The sequence below is a fragment of the Dicentrarchus labrax genome, unplaced genomic scaffold (genome assembly GCF_905237075.1).
Source record: "Dicentrarchus labrax unplaced genomic scaffold, dlabrax2021, whole genome shotgun sequence".
In the NCBI taxonomy this organism is placed as follows: Eukaryota; Metazoa; Chordata; class Actinopteri; family Moronidae; genus Dicentrarchus; species Dicentrarchus labrax.
In genome coordinates this window covers 40,780-59,780 of record NW_026136724.1, presented here as the reverse complement: position 1 = coordinate 59,780, position 19,001 = coordinate 40,780, and the positions used below count along the sequence as shown (strand labels likewise).

Genomic DNA, 19,001 nt, shown 5'->3' with positions numbered 1-19,001 from the left:
TTTACGACTCCATCCATACTTACACAATATTCGCAAGCACACAGGAGAATGGGAATGCAATGTGTTAGGACCCACCAGTGTGCACAAAAGGCAGACGCAGCCTCCAACAGAGCTTCCCGCTATCTGGCTACCTAACCAAGAATCTAGCTCCATAACTCCCCTCTAGTCTTCATGAGGAGGTACTCGGGCACTAATGCTGCCGCATTAGTCTCCTGAATGTGAACACCATGTTTAAAACTCTTATTACTATTACAGTAATGTAAGTACCAAAGCTTTATTTAAAAAAACTACCGTATTTTCCAGACTATAAGTTGCTCCGGAGTGTAAGTCGCATCAGTCAAAAAATGCCTCATGAAGAGGAAAAAAAACATATATAAGTCGCACCGGACTATAAGTCGCATTTATTTATTATTATTATTTATTACTTCGGCCCATGGGGATATCAAACGCGAGGGGGACCTCGTCCATGTTGATAATATGATCCGGTGACACGTTGTGTTCAGTTACCTGCTTTTCAACGAACTCAAGAAAACTGTCAACCTTGGCTTGGAAGTCTGCTGACAGTTTCTGACACACCGTTGTCCGTTGTCCGTGCTCTGACAGAGAGGCAGTTACGTTGCATGAAGCGGTAAAACCAAGAAGGCCCGCCTGCAAAGTCATTTATATTCATCTCCTTTGCAACTACCAGGGCGTGGAGACGTAACTGCAATGTTGACAAGCCTCTCCCGGCAGCACGTTGTTCAAGCACCCATCTGTGGACTCGTTCCTCCAGCTCTGGCCATCTTGCTTTCAGCCTGCGATTAACGTACTGGCGCTAAACACCGTTCGGCTCTGAGTGCTGGTTCTTTGTTTTCTTCATTGCAGTAAGAGTAACCTCTGCTTTTCGCCAGTCCATCACAAGTTTCTCACTCCAAACTGTCTTTCTGCTGCTCGTTTACTGTTTTCGGCTGCATATTTTGCTACCATCAGTTTGTAATCTGCAGAGAATGACTTTCTTTTGGGGGGGCAAATTTTGTTTGTGTCAAGCCTAGAGCGCCTTCTCGGGGCTGTGGACGGTAATGTTTAGGCTACTCCTCGTTTCATGTCGGAATTATTATTCAAAAACATGTTCACATATAAGTGGCACCTGACTATAAGTCGCAGGACCAGCCAAACTATGAAAAAAAGTGCGACTTATAGTCCGGAAAATACGGTAATCTACAAACTCCAGGCAATCAACTGGTCCTCAATCAACAGTAAGCAGATTTGAGGGGTAATAGATTACACGTAACTGAGTTACATTACCAAATCCTTCAAATTACGAACTATTAACAGTAGTTGTAGTTATTAATTTAATTATAAATCAGAATTTCAAATAGTTTAGTGTATGACTAAATCAATTAAGTTTTAGCGAAGTTTGTTTATTTTTAAATATTTTTATTGTCAGAATGTTGTGTTTTTTTTATTCCTTCAATCTTTTGCTGTGATGTCATCGGTATGTCATGATGTCAGAGATCAAAGACAATAGAATGTTTCTTTGATACAAAGGCGAACATTCTGTCTGCAGATGTATATATAGGATCGAAAACCAACATCAGTTCAGACTCACTTCGAACACAAAGACAAACACTGGAAGCACAGATTCTTCAGGACTTTGAATCCAAGGATATTAACGAGATGGATCAAGACACAATGGAGAGTCTTCGTACACACATCAGACAGTGTCTGGAGAAGCTGACAAACATAGATTGGTCGCTTCTCAAATCCGGGTCACTTGATGCGAAGACCGAAGAGATTATTAATAACATGTGTGTGGATATCGTTAATACGATATTCATCCACATACATGGGGTGTTTAGACAGCGCGAACAGAAGGAGGGAGACATTCCTAAATCCTCCAAAAGCTCTTCTGGGTCGGCCGGATCACAGAAGAGCCATGTATCTGAAGATGATGTCCGCGGGTGTCTGGAGGACTCCATCTCTCTGGCCTTATCCGAGGCCACCGGTGTCCCAGACATCAGTTCCCGAAGCACGGAAAAGCTGACGGACACTGTGATTACAGAGGTCACAGAGAGAGTTAATATGCTCTCTAAAACCTCTGAAAGTGGTGGAGTCATTGAGGGGAGCAGACCTCTTATCTCTCACTCCTTCACCCTGAGACTACAGGTAATGGTCCGACACGCAGCCAGAATCTTTAAAAAGTGCGCCATTAAGAAGGCCCAGCAAAGCCTCACAACGGAGGTTGCGGAAGACATCCTAACAATAGAAAATTTGCCAGTGGAGGAAATTGCACTAATTGGAACGGAGGAGTCGTGCAACACCCCCGTTGTTCCTTCTCTTGATGAGACAGGAACAGAGTCTCAGATGAGCTTTGTGGACAAAACAATCAAAGTCGTAAAAATCCTGATGCAACAAAGGGCCAAGACCATAAGACCAGTTCACTATAACGTCAACATTTCGGAGGAAGAAGGCGAGATGTTTGAGTCTGAATCTTCCCAGGACGTGGAGGAGTTGGCCTCTGCGATTGTCAGGGAGACAATCGTGGAGCTTAAAATAGACTCAGAAGGTACACTGCCGGAATCGCTGGCTGTACCCGAGAAGACGTCCCACTGGAAAACAGTGGAAGCCAAAGTTAAGGCATTCTACGCTCAGCGTTATGCCATGGGGTCACTACTTGGCCTAATGGCAAAATTGAGGCGTGATTATAAATGCCCCCCAGAAGAACCGTCTTCTGTGAGTGAGCTGATGGAGGAGGCTGATCTGGTAATTAGAAGCATCATATCATTAAATGAAGAGGATCTAAAGATGGCCACGGAAGACATGACCCCTGACGAGATAATCAATTCCGTCGGAAGCGGTCAAGACAACGCAGCTGGCATAGAGCTCGGCAATATAGTTTCCCAACACTTACAGCCAGAGGTTCCCATGGAGGACTTCCGCTTCACAATACAGGGCGACGTGGACTGCTTTATGGGGCAGATTAGGCAATGGCTTACCAGGCAGCTGATACGCCACAAAACAAAGAGGGACCACGCAAGTCTCGTCGTGAAAAAAATCAGGGAGGTGATCTGTCACACGTCGCCTGCTGAGACCCCCTCAGTCGTGGGAAGTTGCGGCGCGACACCTGTAGGAAGTTGCTGCACGACACCTCCCACCCCCCGTTCAATCCATTAAGTCACCAATGAAAGCTAAGACTGGTGACACCCTGGTGGTTAACGTAGAATCACCTTCCACCCGCGATCAATCCGTTAAGACACCGATGAAAGCTAAGACTGGTGACACCCTGGTGGTTAACGTAGAATCACCTTCCACCCACGTTAAATCCGTTAAGACACCGATGAAAGCTAAGAATGGTGACACCCTGGTGGTTAACGTAGAATCACCTTCCACCCGTGTTCAATCCGTTAAGACACCGATGAAAGCTAAGGCTGGTGACACCCTGGTGGTTAATGTAGAATCACCTTCCACCGGCGTTCAATCCGTTAAGACACCGATGAAAGCTAAGACTGGCGACACCCTGGTGGTTAACGTAGAATCACCTTCCACCCGTGTTCAATCCGTTAAGACACCAATGAAAGCTAAGACTGGTGACACCCTGGTAGTTAACGTAGAATCACCTTCCACTCGCGTTCAATCCATTAAGTCACCGATGAAAGCTAAGGCTGGTGACACCCTGGTGGTTAACGTAGAATCACCTTCCACCCGTGTTCAATCCGTTAAGTCACCGATGAAAGCTAAGGCTGGTGACACCCTGGTGGTTAACGTAGAATCACCTTCCACCCCCGTTCAGTCATCGGTCAGGGCTGAAGCTGCAGTTGAGACCGCAGCACCAGCAACCCATCAGTGGGACGATACCAGCTGCAGGCTTATGGTCATTGCACTGGTTCGTAAAATTATGGCATGTCCGATACCTCCGCACATTCATGTGACTCTGAATGACACTGAGGCCTTCAACAAGTTTCTCGTGGAGATGCTCTGCAAACAGATCGGAGGCTCCAAGGTCGCTGTGAACCCAAGCGGTCATCACATTAAGAAGGTCGCCAAGGCGGTGCACAAGGAGTTGTGCAAGCTGACAGGCGACGACAAGATCTTGAAGATGTGCCTGCTGTCCCAGGATGCATCTGTTTACAGATGTATTACTGAGACACTAACGAAGCATCTGGTGACGCCACAGAAGAAGACCGGCGTGAACAGATTCTTTTCACGTCTCTTCAAGACTGTGGCCAAGCCATTTGCTGCTTGCATCGGACGCAAAGAGTAATCTTTGACCGGACGCGCGTACTAACTGGGATGACACAGGGTTTACTCCGAGGGGCTTCGGTTCACCCACATTTTAAACTATAATGAAAAAAAAGTATCTCAGTTAAGAGAAGAATTGTCTGGTGGATCGCGACATGGGACATCAGGTATCATAGGGACTGGACACACGTACTAACTGGGATCACACAGGGTTTACTCCGAGGGGCTTCGGTTCGCCCACATTTTAAACTATAATGAAAAAAAAGTATCTCAGTTAAGAGAAGAATTGTCTGGTGGATCGCGACATGGGACATCAGGTATCATAGGGACTGGACACACGTACTAACTGGGATCACACAGGGTTTACTCCGAGGGGCTTCGGTTCGCCCACATTTTAAACTATAATGAAAAAAAGTATCTCAGTTAAGAGAAGAATTGTCTGGTGGATCGCAACATCGGGTGCCATAGGGACCGGACACACGTACTAACTGGGATGACACAGGGTTTACTTAGAGGGGCTTCGGTTCGCCCACATTTTAACCATAATGAAAAAAAAAATATCTTAGTTAAGAGAAGAATCGTCTAGTGGATCGCAACATGGGACATCAGGTGCTATAGGGCCACACAGGTGCCTCAGTGTAACACTGTGGCCTTGCAGCTATAAGGCGAAGGTTCACTTCCAGCATTTGAACCCCTTTTGCTGTGAGGAGTACAGAGTGCTCACCGTGTTGGCGTGGGTTTTCCCCGAGAAGCTTCGGTTTCCTCCCACATTTTAAAAAACAAATGAATGAATAAATAAATAAATAATCTAAAATAAAAACAAACAATATAACATAGAACAAACAATCTGTCTGATAAGAGTCTCACTATGAACTACTGGAAACAGTAAATGTTTTATACTTTCATGTATTACTCCAAGTAGATAGATCAGATCCAGCTGAAGTTTGGTCAGAAGACCTTTCAGATGTTGCTGATGATGTGTAATAATTGTCACGACTCTTCATTTAATGACGTTTCTGTGGCTTGGCGTTGAATTTAGCTTATTTTAACTTATTTTGATGCTTTGAGGCATCAAAGTCTGCTAGCAAGATCAGTTTTTGGACCTCAGTAGTTGTACAGCAATGCTAGTGAAGAAAATGTTGAAAGTATTCTGGGTTAGGGTTGTGAAACTGCAAACTATCTGTATTCATATCTGTACTCAAAAATGGGTGGGGCTTGAATTTGAAGTTGTTCATTTAAGCCTGAAATGGATATGGGTTGAATATAAGTTGGATTTAGTGGCCATTTTGGCGATTTGCACGCTTTGTATTTTAACGAACTCCTCCTAGAGAACTCATCGGATCGACTTCAAATTTACTCAGTATAATGTAAACACAATTACAGTTAAAATTTGTCAAAATCTTGAGTTTTCGCCTAAGGTCGTGTCCGTGGCATGGCGCCGAATCTTGAGGTGTCGCCACAAAACAGGACATTGTTTTAACTTCAGGATACTTTGTCCAATCTGCACCAAAATGCTCATGTTTGATAAGAGCCTGAACACAAAATCAATTTTGATTTTAACGTGGAAGTTTTGTCTAATTTCTGCCGTTTCCTGGTGTTCTAGTTTAGTTTAATTGTTGTTATTATTATTGTTCAATTCTTTAATAAATTTCAGTTTGTCAATGTTAAGTTCAGAGTGCATATCCCTCCTTTGTAGCTAGCTAACAGCAGGACTCTGTTACAACTCAGGAAACTCAGGATTGTATTCAAACTAAAGTCAGAAAACCCAATAATGCAAAAGTATCCAGTGACCGAAGGAACTGACACCGAACCAAGAAAACAAAGACTAAATACACAAAATAAACAAAGACAAGAAGTAAATCAAACAAGACTTGAGTAAACCTATAAAATAAAACAGGAAATAACCAAAGAAAACCCCAAACTTTATTGATTACTTTACAAAAACACAACTTCATCAGTGATTCGGGTGAAATCATATTTTATGGAGAAAATGTCCTGCTCGTGCAACGTTAGCCCCGGGGTGCAACCTCAGAGTGTGTGCGTCACTTACTGACAGCCAGTCGTCTGTCATCGTCCGTCACAACCTCACATCTCTCCAACAGCAGCACCTCCACCAGCTTACCGCCCTGCGCGCACGCACACACACACACACACACACACACACACACACACACACACACACACACACACACACACACACAGGGTTAATGTGTCACAGGTTTCTCTGTGGTTTAGGTTAAAGTGCACACTCTGGCTGTCACCTGTTTGTTGAGGATGAAGAGCAGGTTTCCTCTCAACCGACAGAACCTCTCAGTGAGATCTGCGAAAGAAGACGACAGTTAGAGAACATTAGAGAACATTAGAGAACATAAGGGAACACGTTCCCCGCTGAGAGAGAGAGAGAGGAACCTTTCAGTTCTGTAAAATGTTTCCAGGAAGTAAAGTCAGAGTGAGTCAGGGGATGGAAATAAGACTGCTGCTGACGAGCCGCGGAGCAAGGCAGCCAGAATCAGAGCGGCAGAGTGAGAACACAGGAGAACAAAGGAGACTAGAACAGAACAGACTAGACAGACTAAAACAGTACAGAACAGAACAGACTAAAACAGAACAGACTAGAACAGTACAGACTAGAACAGTACAGAACAGAACAGACTAAAACAGAACAGACTACAACAGTACAGACTAGAACAGTACAGAACAGTATAGACTAGAACAGTACAGAACAGAACAGACTAGAACAGTACAGACTAGATCAGACTAAAACAGAACAGACTAGAACAGTACAGAACAGACTAGAACAGTACAGGCTAGAACAGTACAGACTAGAATAGAACAGACTAGAACAGTACAGAACACACTAAAACAGAACAGACTAGAACAGTACAGACTACAACAGACTACAACAGTACAGACTAGAACAGACTAGAACAGTACAGACTAAAACAGTACAGAACAGACTAGAACAGTACAGAACAGAACAGACTAGAACAGTACAGAACAGAACAGACTAGAACAGTACAGACTAGAACAGACTCGAACAGAACAGACTAGAAAAGAACAGACTAGAACAGTACAGACTAGAACAGACTAGAACAGTACAAACTAGAACAGAACAGGCTAGAACAGAACAGACTAAAACAGAACAGACTAGAACAGTACAGACTAAAACAGTACAGAACCGAACAGACTAAAACAGAACAGACTAGAAAAGACTAAAACAGAACAGACTAGAACAGTACAGACTAAAACAGTACAGAACCGAACAGACTAAAACAGAACAGACTAGAAAAGACTAAAACAGAACAGACTAGAACAGTACAGACTAGAACAGACTAGAACAGTACAAACTAGAACAGAACAGACTAGAACAGTACAGACTAGAACAGAAAAGAACAGTACAGACTAGAACAGACTAGAACAGAACAGACTAGAAAAGACTACAACAGTACAGACTAGAACAGACTAGTACAGACTAGAACAGACTAGAACAGTACAGACTACAACAGCACAGACTAGAACAGTACAGACTAGAACAGTAGAACATGTCTGACCTTTCTCCTGCTGTCCAACTCTCAGCGTTCCTTCTTTCTGGAAGTTTCCAGATGTTTGCTCTTCAACTCCACCCAGGGGAGGAAAACTCTAAACTCCAATGTGTCTGCCCTTTAGTTAACTATACCTCCTGACGCAGTGCACCCTGCATTATGTGACCACTGACTGACTGACTGACTGACTGACTGACACTACTTATGCACCTTCGGCCTTTCAAGCACTGGATTTGACCATGCACATTAGGACACTTACCCAATGCTCGTTATTTAGCTATTTATTCTACTTTATTCTATTAGTTCTTCTAAATTGACCTCCTCTTGTTGTTGTTGTTATTATTATTATTATTATTATTATTATTTATTAATATTATCAGTTTGTGGATACTGCTGGATACTGTGAATTTCCCCTTGGGGATGAATAAAGCATCTATCTATCTATCTATCTATCTATCTATCTATCTATCTATCTAACTCATTTACAGATTGGTACAGTGAGAGCATGGCTTCCTGCCGTCTGGTGCTGTATTTTTGGACCCAGCAGCCTACATAAATATCTTAGTCCATCACCTGAGAATCTGTATCTCTCAATGAGATAGTCATCTCCAACAGCCAATGGGTCTGACCTGTCCCAGAAGACTCTTTCATGACTAAATGCTCGTCTGAGGATTAGGGCTTCCTCATCCAGTACATCCTCCAAGAAAGGGCAAGCCATTATGAAGAGGGAACAGGTGTGAATAGTGTATATATATATATATATTATGGCATGCCGTTTAGGAAATGAATCTTTGAATATATGGAATGAATCTTTGAATATATGGAATGAAGCTTGGATATACTGATAAAAATGTGAGAATACTGAATGAAATTCAAAACCTAGTAGTATCCTTTTCATCAAAGTGATAGCCTTCTGAATTAGCTGGTTTTACAAAATGGCATCAGTTGAAATATTACAATACTTTCTTAAACTGGAAAACTTTTTTGCTTTTTCTGTCAGGATTTAGCCTGAGGCCTGTTGTAGTCGGCCTGCCACCATTAAAAAGGAAGTGAACTTCTTCGTCAGGAGAACGGTATTGGGCACGGGTACTATGGGAAGGATTTTGGCCCGTACAAGCACTTACCAATGAGTTCATAATGTCCTCATTGCTCAGTATTGCTGCCACAAGGTTCCTGACTGACTCATTCTCACTTCTACAAGATGGCAGCAGTGCCTTGATGACCAGTCAAGTTTCATTCCATATATTCAAAGTTTCATTCCATATATTCAAAGTTTCATTTCATATATTCAAAGTTTCATTTCATATATTCAAAGTTTCATTCCATAAATTCAAAGATTAATTTCCTAAACGGCATGCCATAATATATATACTATATTGCCCTTGTCACAGATTTCATTGAAAACACCTTTGCAACTTCATCAGCTGTGTTTTGTAATCTCAATTACTGCAATAAACACATATTTAATCAATTTGACAAGCAGTCTTCATTAGCATAGCAATATAACACTTGGCCTGAGTAATAATACTTCCACTTGAATCAATATAAAAAGACTGTTGCAATTACAAACAGCCAACAGATTTAAATGAAATAAGAAATGACAATATAGGTAATATTTTAATGCAGGATATTTTTTTAAGTCCCAAAACATAAAGGATCAATGATCACAAACAGATAATTTAATAAATACAGTAATAAGTAGTAAGACATATAAAATAAAAACAGATACTTGGTTTCCATTATAATGGACTCTGCTCTGCAAACCAACTACAACAACTTCTCAATATTAGAAAGTTGTGAAAACAAATAGTTTAATAGATCACAATCAGATGAATTTTGGGCTTTGCAGAGACATTTTATTACATCCGCTAACTTTGTTTTTTCAACCAATTATTACCAAGTTAGATGCTTTTAATGTGAAGCTGCAGCTGTAGGAAATGTTGGGTGGGGGAGGGGGCTTCATGAAGCACTTTTTTCAGGAATAAAAAGTATCCAGGATGCAGCTGCAGGGACGGCTCTACAAAAGTGAAACCAGAACACCTCGATCATCCTGTTAGTTCAGGAAGCGTTTGAGTTTTCTTTGAGCCGAACATTTTATACATCAATATGATAGAAGATCATTTAAGTACTTTAGTTACATTCCTGGTTATTCCCTGAATCTTTTACTGCAAATCTTCTTCCCTTGATTACTAATAATTAGTATCTGTCTCAGTCGATCTTAATTAAGATGTTTACCTCCAGCATCCTGCAGGTTTTCTCTCCGCGCCGCAGTCTGAGGCAGCGTGTGTGTGTGTTCCCGGGCGCTGTGCGTGTTAATGAAAGAGTGGAGATGTGCGATGCGTCGCCTGAGCGTCTCGGTGTTGGCGTCTCTAAGCACGGCGAGCCAGGAAAGACAGTCTGCAGAGCCGCCGCACTCCAGGAAGACAGGAGGGTCGCCGCCCTCAAAGCCTGAACACACACACACACACACACACACACACACACACACACGTAGCTGTGAGGTTAAAGCAGCATTAGTCTCCTGAATGTGAACACCATGTTTAAAACTGTTATTACTATTACAGTAATGTCAGTCAAAAAAATGCCTCATGAAGAGGTAAAAAAAACATATATAAGTCGCACCGGACTATAAGTCGCATTTATTTATTATTATTATTTATTACTTCGGCCCATGGAATGAAAATGCTGTATGGTACAATATATACACAAATATGTCAGTATACAGTGTGCTATTACCCATTCTCAATAAATCATGACTATCACAACCACTGATGCAGACTTTCTTCAGCTCAGAAGGAAACAGTCTTTTCTACTTAATGCAACAGTTGAAACTATCTGAAACTAATGCTATTTCAAAGAAAATGCAGAAATTGTTTAATCCTACTCACCATAAACTGACATCCAACTCTGTGCTGACACTTGTTGTGAGTATTGACACTTGTAGAAACCCTCATCTGACTTTGACACTGCAGAGATATTCAGCTCCCTTCTGGTATCATTTTGAATCAGTTTCTCATTTAGATAGAAAAACACATTGGACTCAAATGTTTGTCTTCTCAATCTGCAGCTCAGACTAACAGAATCTCCCTCAGTCACAGGATGGGCAGGGCTCACCAGGATAATATCTGTTTCTGTAAAACAGTCAAAGAGTATGAGGTTTCAGTCAGATCAGCTGGTTGAGAAAATATCACACATCACTGATATATTTTACAGAGTGATCATAAAGTCTGATGTTTTATCTTTTGTACATACAACTTATGTGTCTGTAAAGTATAATTTTACCAAATAAACAGCAGGTGTCTACAAGGTTCTACAAACTACACTGAAAACTTAAGTACAGATCACCCATAAAGCTACATAAGTCTACTGTATACTACATCCAATCCTCATCATAATAAGATGATGAAATGGTTTTCAGTGTCTGTAGGAGAGATGTGTGACTGTGCTCTCTGTGGAAACAATGAGATAAAAGCTTAGACTGTAATGATGTACATGGTTAAAATTACAATAAAAGTATTTAACTGTGTTCATTAATTAATTTGATAATTATTCATATAATTGTGTTGGTGGTGGCCAGTATAAAATATTCAAAGATGATTCTTTGATTTTATACCTGATTGTAAAATAATCTTTAAAATTTAACAAATTAATTCAGAAGACAAGTGGTTTATTTTCTGGAAAACATGTTGGTGTAATTTGTTTTGTGGACTAATGCACTGCTAAATGTTAGTACTACTATTACTTTATGTTATATGGTAATTAATAATGATCAAAACTAACATTGAATGTTTATAAAATAGGCTGATATGATGAAGCAATCAGTGAACTCCTCAATGTAGATGCTGTATACAACATGATTCTAATATATGTTAAAACACATAATGTGATGTTTAAAATAATTTCTCAAAGAAAAAGAAAATGTAATGAAACCATACGCTGTATAGTGATGTTGACGGCGTTGCTGAAGTCTCCTGATCCAGACTCACACCAGTACACTGCATCACTCTGCCAGAAACTGTCTATGTTGCATGTGGATCCATTCATTGTCCCCCAGGAGGAGCAGTATGAATGGTAGCTGTTCTCAGTAAACCTCCTCACTCTCCACTCAGTAGAGTTTCCCTCACAGCTCAGTGAGACAGAGTCAGAGGTGAAGTGTTGCACTCTGTCAGGACTCACTGTGAGAGACGCTGATGGATGAAAATCTGAAAAACAACATGTAATAATGGATCAAACAGAGCACAGTGCTTTTAAGATTAATAATGTCATAATGTAAATATGTATTGTTTTTGTTTTTTATTTTTGAGGATTACGGCAAACATTGCAACCCAGTGCAGTGATTTTGGTCAAACTATGATTTCCATCTTGAAAACTTTTACGACTCAATCCATACTTACACAATATTCGCAAGCACACAGGAGAATGGGAATGCAATGTGTTAGGACCCACCAGTGTGCACAAAAGACAGACGCAGCCTCCAACAGAGCTTCCCGCTATCTGACTACCTAACCAAGAATCTAGTCTTCATGAGGAGGTACTCGGGCACTGCAGCCCGCTGGTCCAAGAAAGGCGACTAAAAAAACAGTAACCACCCCGAAACCACAGATGTCTCAATGTACACACCAATTATTTGTTAACATAGGTGTTAGTTTTCAAGACAGCTACTTTATGTTGGTCACAGACAGAAACTAGATGACATAACATCTGCTTCTTGAGAGGACAGACAGAAACAAACTGACCTCCAGACCAGACAAACTGGGATTTACTATAATCAGTGTAATACACTGGATCTCCTCTTCCAGCTCTGCACTTATATCCTGCTGTGTGTGTTGGTCCATGTACGATGTAGGAATCCTGTTCAGTCCCATTGCTGCTGCCAGGTAGCAGCTCAGAGCTGTAGTAGTATGGTAGATCAGGAACAGTCTTATACCAGAAGAACCTCCATCCAGAGTCTCCAGGACTCAGCCATAATGGAGACACAGTGAGGACAGACTGAGGTTCTGTTGGAAAGTGATTTTTCAGAATGTAAACATGTATCAATAGTGGATCAAATACATCCTGTACAATCAGTACATACAAACTTGAAGATTTACTTTACTTAAAACATATATCAACCAAACAGCCATTTAGTGAACTGTATAATATTAAAATAAATATGATGAGACTTACTGTCAAATACTGTCAATTTGATGGGATCACTCCAATCTGTTCAAGACTGTTGAGCATGTTTCATTCTGCCCTTACAGCTGTACTCTCCACTGTGGGATACAGTAGTAGACCGAATACTGTGTTCATTTTGATTTGAAGGTTTTCTTGAGCTGGTTGTTTTCCATTCATACGTCCACTCAGTGTCTCCTCCGTCCTTGATCTCACATCTGAGAGTGATCTTCTCTCCTCTGTATATTTCAGACCAGTTTGGTTGCAGAGTCACAACAGCCTTGTTTTCAACTGTTTGTGTTCATAGTCAGGATAGAAAATGACCAAAGATCAAAACATACTGTCTTTAACCTTTTATTACGGAAGCGTATTGCATTCACTTGAAAATGTATTATTTGGTTTGTTTTTCTGAGTAATTTACTTTTATGGTTGTTTTTTTCGGAATAATCTTTTTCTGATTTTCTGATAATTTTTTAGAGTTTAGAGAGCATTTCAAAAATAGACACTTTATGTGTTTATACTCTATATTCGATTTAACGGAAACAAACATGACCAGCTTGTATAGTTCAATCAAGTTTTACTTTGATCTGGGTTTAAGACACTGGGAGATAGTCCTGTCTTTAAGTTATATAGATGGTATTATCATTAGTTTGTCGACTCTACACAGGCACCTGAGGACTAGCTGAAGATGGGGCATGTATGTGCGGGCAGGAGTCACCATAGGTCCATTGGAGGTTCTCGCCAGAGTTCAAAGTATCTCGATAATTCAGAAAAAAAATTACTCCGTAAAACAAGAAAAAAAAAATTGTCAGAAAAACAAGTTTTTCAAGTGAATGCGATGCCCTTACATATTTTATCAACTAATAATTATTAATACAAAATATATTTAGTTCTGTTTCAAAAACAAATGCCAGACTCACTGTATTGATACTGATTGGATCACTGTAACTGGGTCTCCTCTTCCTCCTCTACACCAGTAGAGTTACAAAATGAGTGAGTGAGTGAGGAGGAGTGAGGGAGGGAGGGAGTTAGTTATAACTGATTGTATTACCTGTTTCTCTGCTCCCAACATCAGAGTGCTCAGTCCTCTTTTCTTCATTATTCTGTCCTGTTAATATGATCAGATAATGTGTGAAAAGCCTCTGTATGAAGGTAAAAGACTCTATAGTAAATATACAGTTTGACATCAGGGTCAATACATAAAAATGCATATTAAACTCTGAGGCACTAATCCAGTAATTTCATTATTGTAATTGATACATGGAGTAAAATGATATATACATGTAAAAACCCCAAAAGAGGAAGGAGAGAGAGAGAGAACAGAGAAAAAGACTATTGGTCACCTTCAGCATGTCCACAGAGGAGTGTATTCAGCACTAAAATAAAGATTTAAAGTTCATCAGAGGATAATAAAAGGCATTTGGCAACTACTGTTCAGACAATCAACAGTATCAAACATGTATGTGATGATTTTCTGTGAGTTATTAAAGAAGCAGGAAATACATTTAAAGAAATATATTAAAATGAAATAGATATACAAACATATATGTATATAAGCAATACATTACATTCTAAAGTTTTATACATAACAATACCATAGACCAGTGGTTCTCAACCTGGGGTCCACAGAAAAATTAGTAATATTAGATAGATTTCACCATTATTTCCTTGACTAGAAGTTTATGGCTTTATATTTGTGCCTCATTCCTGAGCAAACAATGGCAGAGCACAGAAAAATATATTTTGGAAGCAAATTATTTCTATTTTGAAGAGAAATTGTATGCAAGCAAAACATTATTTTGTTTGGGCAAATAAAAATCTATTCTGTGCTCAATGCATTTGCATGTTTGCTATTATCCATATTAACATGCAATAATAACCTCTCGCTAACTCTTGCTTGGTGCAGAGGCAGACCTCAACACACTAGGTCACATTCTCTCTCCCTTGCTCTCTTTGCCATATGAGTGCAACGGTCTGCCCAGAGCAGTTGAGCGAGTTAGTGAGAGGGCATATTATGTTCATATGGATAAAAGCAAACATGTAAATGCATTTATTATATTATCAGAGACAACATCTTATTAAATACAGGTCTGTGGCCTATATCAATTTGGCAGCAGTTGAGAATGCCTTAGATCACATACTGTACATGCATTGTGCAAATATGTGCGTAAACAATTAGCCGAAAAATAACTATTCCAGCAGTGCATTTAACACAGTCCTCCACTCTGAAACAACCAAATCAATTGATCACGTTTATGCAAACAAAACTGCTTATGTAAGACACAAAATTAGAAAGTCACTGATGTACTCACAGAATAAACCAAGCACACAGAGCAAAGTGTGCCATATACCATATACTAACATTTTATTGTTAATCTTTTCTTGCATCCACTGTGCCTGTATTGCAATTAGATTAATGTTCATGTATGTTTTTATGCAGTGCATTCAGACAATATTCAGACCCCTTTACCTTCACATTTTATGTTGGAGCCTTACGTTAAAATCATTTAATCAATGTCTAATGTCACTCAATATCCATCAAATACTGATTAAAAATGTAAATATCACATTAAAATGAGTATTCAGACCCTGTCCTATAAAACTCAGTTTGGGTACCTCCCATTATCTCATGTCATGCTTTGGCTCTCTTCACACTTATTCTGTTTGTGAGACCATTTCAGTTTTACCCAAGCTCAGTCACTTCCTGTGGGTGAAGTCACGGCCAAACTTGAAACCAAGGTTTTAACAACCCTTATTATTCACATAGCACCTTTCATGCAGCCCAGTGCTTCACATAACAACACTGACACAACACAGATAAAAAAATCTATGTATAACATTTTGAAGACCAAAAATTAATACAATAAAAACAATAAAAATCAACATCAATAAATAAAAGTAAATGTAAAAATGTAAAAACTAAGCCTGTAACATTACTGTAGACAGGTAGGCACTTTATTAATTATAAACACAACAGGCGTCATTACCCAGGACAGTTTCAGCATTCCTTGAGGGCCCAGGATCAGCACCTTGGACAGCGACAGTAACAGCAGAATGTTTTCCAAATGTTTTTCAAGATCCACCGGAGCTGAAGAACCTCAATCACAGTTGAACTTAAAATAAAAGGAAAAATATTGGGTGACATTAATAGTTCACAGTAGCTTTGTGTTCATTCAAAAGCCTCCACACAGATAAGGTCTCACTGAGGGCAGTCCCTCATAGCATTATCAAAATGCACATCCCAGCTGGGGCAGGGCCGAGTTTACGTAGGTTTCCTCTAGGTGCTCCAGTTTCTCCCACCATCATAACATGTATGTGACGTTAATTCTTTAGTCAGTGCCCTTGAGGAAGGCACTGGCTCAGATCCGCTCCTAATACAATGGGTTAAATGCAGAGGATGAATATCCCTACGGGGATCAATAAAGGATAACTTAACATTTAGTTCATGTGGGCCAAAGCCAAAGACTTAATTTGTGAAGAGGTCTGTATTAATTATTGAAAATAAGGTAACTAAATGTGACAAAAATACCAATATGAAGAAATACCAAAACACTTCAGTAGTTGTGTAGTTTTAAATGTCACAGATGCCCCTCTTCATTTGTGCCCTGATGCAATATATTCGTTATATATGTAAAACAGAATCACAACAATATATTATATTAGTTATAGTTATACAGTATGTACTGCTACAGAGCCAAAGTGTGTAGTTCTGTGCCACTGAAAACCAACTACATTACAGATACAAGTGCAACTTGTAAGTGCAACATGCTGGCTAAGAGAGGGGCAAGGACTTTATCTCCCTAGTAAACATATAGGGGTGTTGTGTGCCATCTTACAGTGTCATATGTAACCCTTAACTTAACCCTTAAACTTCAGATATAAAATACATCAAGCAGAAATCAAATAAGCAAAATACTGAAATAAACTGTTGCATGTGTTTTCTTCCATTAGGCTAAGATTATTTCTCAACTTGCGCCTAAGAAGAAACAATTGTATAAGCATGAGTGAAAAATAAACAACTTTCTTGTTCCACTTTTAACATAGATATGTGTTGCTGTGATAGCAAGAATTGGACAGTGTTATCACACATTCACACCATTGCTAAGGTGTCAGAAAAGAAGAAAAGAACACTGCAGGTTAAACACTGAGACTTCTGAGTACAATGCAAGGTAATAAACCTGTTAATAATTACATTATGACTTTCAGTTTCTGCAGCCACTGCATGCAGAGCAGTGTAAAGCCCAGACACTTTCTTCTAGTTTCTACCCACTGGTTGTGTGTAAATCACCATAATGTAAATTATAAAGATAATGTACTCATGTTTTCAGCAAGTTGCATGTTAATTTTATATACCATGATTACCTATCATTATTCTTTTTGTAGACCACACAAACATAGTCACCTTGGTATCAGCATGTATGTGTCTGTCCACTGTGATTCATACAATAAAACTCACTGACCTAAGGATCTCCCTCCTACCCTGATTCTTTGACGACTGAACTATATCCATATCTGCTGACCCAAACCAGTTAAATCCTTTAGCAATTAAAACATAATGCTGGTGCAAAAACCAACCAGTTTCAAGCATTAGTGTGGTGCTAAAGATGGAACACATCGCTACCAGGAACTGAACCCTGGGAATGGAGCAAAGCAGGGTAATATGTTTAGCTTTGAAGCAGTCAGAGGTATGAGTATAAGGGACAAGCATGTGCAAGAGTAATTCAGCTTTTTGAGTATGTGGCTCATGAGTCATCCTGACATGGCATCTTAAACTTAACTACAGCAGCTGAAGTTCTAGACTAATTGTCAGTACTTGCATTTTGTTGGTATCAACTAAGGTAGTTCAGCACCCCCTGGTGGTTGTTTATGGGAATAGCTTCCATTTTAACTACACAATGTCTGGGGTCTAACAGGTATATTGACTGACTGACATTCATGTTTTGTTTTACATTAGAGCATTTCAATCTGTGGTTGATAATGTTAATTTAAACAAACGTTTAAAAAGTTGAATACCCCATTGTTTACAGATGTAATATTGAAATAAAGCACATTTTTTATTCTTGCTACTTCAAAAGCGTCCCTCTATGCAGAGATATTTATGCAGCAAAGCCTTCATTATGGATACACTCCATACATGGACAATCTACATGTGTATTACGTATTTAGTTACATGTCCTTAATTAATAATTCTTTATAGTCAGACCACAAGATCTAGGGCTGCCATGCATGAGTCTCAGTCACTGTCAGTGGTCTCAGTGCACTCATGTACATATGCTGGGTTAACCAGTGATAAAAGGTCGGTTAAAATGACTGGATACAAAATATTAAAAAGATTAAAAAGATACTTTCTTAAAAGCACAGGACAGCACTTGCTCACACTTATATAATCTAGTGATAGACATAGTACTGACACCTTAAACTTCAGCTTTATTCCTCATGGTTTAATGATGCAGGATTTCATGAAGTGTCTCAGGTTCATTAAAGGTAGCTGGTCAGCATTTATGGGTTGTTAAGACCAGTGGAAACACAAGCAACTGGACTCAAATGCATGACAGGAGACAGGATATTGATACAGAAATACTCAGTCTTTACTTGCCAGAATGGGGTCGGTACACAGAGGGTCAGGCAGCACGAGCAAACAAATCCAAAGGAAAAAGCTGAGGCAGAGTCCAAAAACCAGGCAGACATCCAAGCACCATGGAAAACACAATACTAGCGACACAAAAGGGCTGTAAGTCAAGACACAAAGGCACAACAACAAACGGGCACAGAGGGGATGAAACACAGGCAACATACAGTGAGGAGGAAACTAATGGCACACAGGTAAACACAATCCAGGTGGGGCAAAATGGCGGGAAAAAGACAGGCAGGAAATAAAGCAAGAGGAAGACAAATACAAAATAAAATAGGAAGTAACACATGAAAAACTGATTTAAAAATAAAACACTAATATTTATGACAGACATGACACAGGTTTCTTTTGAACCCTCTAGCCAGACTGACAGAGTCACAGCTTTTCTGAGCCATGTATTCCTGTAGGCCTCAGTAGCAACAGCTTCTTTATTGATAAAATTATAACTATTGGAG

At 39.8% G+C, this 19,001-nt stretch overlaps 1 protein-coding gene and 1 long non-coding RNA gene across 2 annotated transcripts; both read right to left on the bottom strand.

Annotated features, from left to right (window-relative positions):
- Nucleotides 1-6,168: 6,168 nt before the first annotated feature.
- On the bottom strand, nucleotides 6,169-8,083 carry LOC127359107 (uncharacterized). The gene is made up of 3 exons (XR_007882598.1): nucleotides 7,770-8,083; nucleotides 6,480-6,538; nucleotides 6,169-6,344 (listed from the first exon to the last, which is right to left on the bottom strand). It is a non-coding gene; the product is annotated as an uncharacterized LOC127359107 (long non-coding RNA).
- A 1,967-nt stretch (nucleotides 8,084-10,050) lies between these two features.
- On the bottom strand, nucleotides 10,051-15,278 carry LOC127359078 (high affinity immunoglobulin gamma Fc receptor I-like; the record flags this gene model as incomplete). The annotated part of the gene is given in 8 exon segments (XM_051392759.1): nucleotides 10,051-10,208; nucleotides 10,649-10,891; nucleotides 11,696-11,962; nucleotides 12,497-12,757; nucleotides 12,927-13,205; nucleotides 13,966-14,022; nucleotides 14,258-14,290; nucleotides 15,227-15,278. Coding segments are annotated over 8 exon segments (1,350 nt in total), but the record flags the coding sequence as incomplete, so codon positions are not given.
- Nucleotides 15,279-19,001: the final 3,723 nt, after the last annotated feature.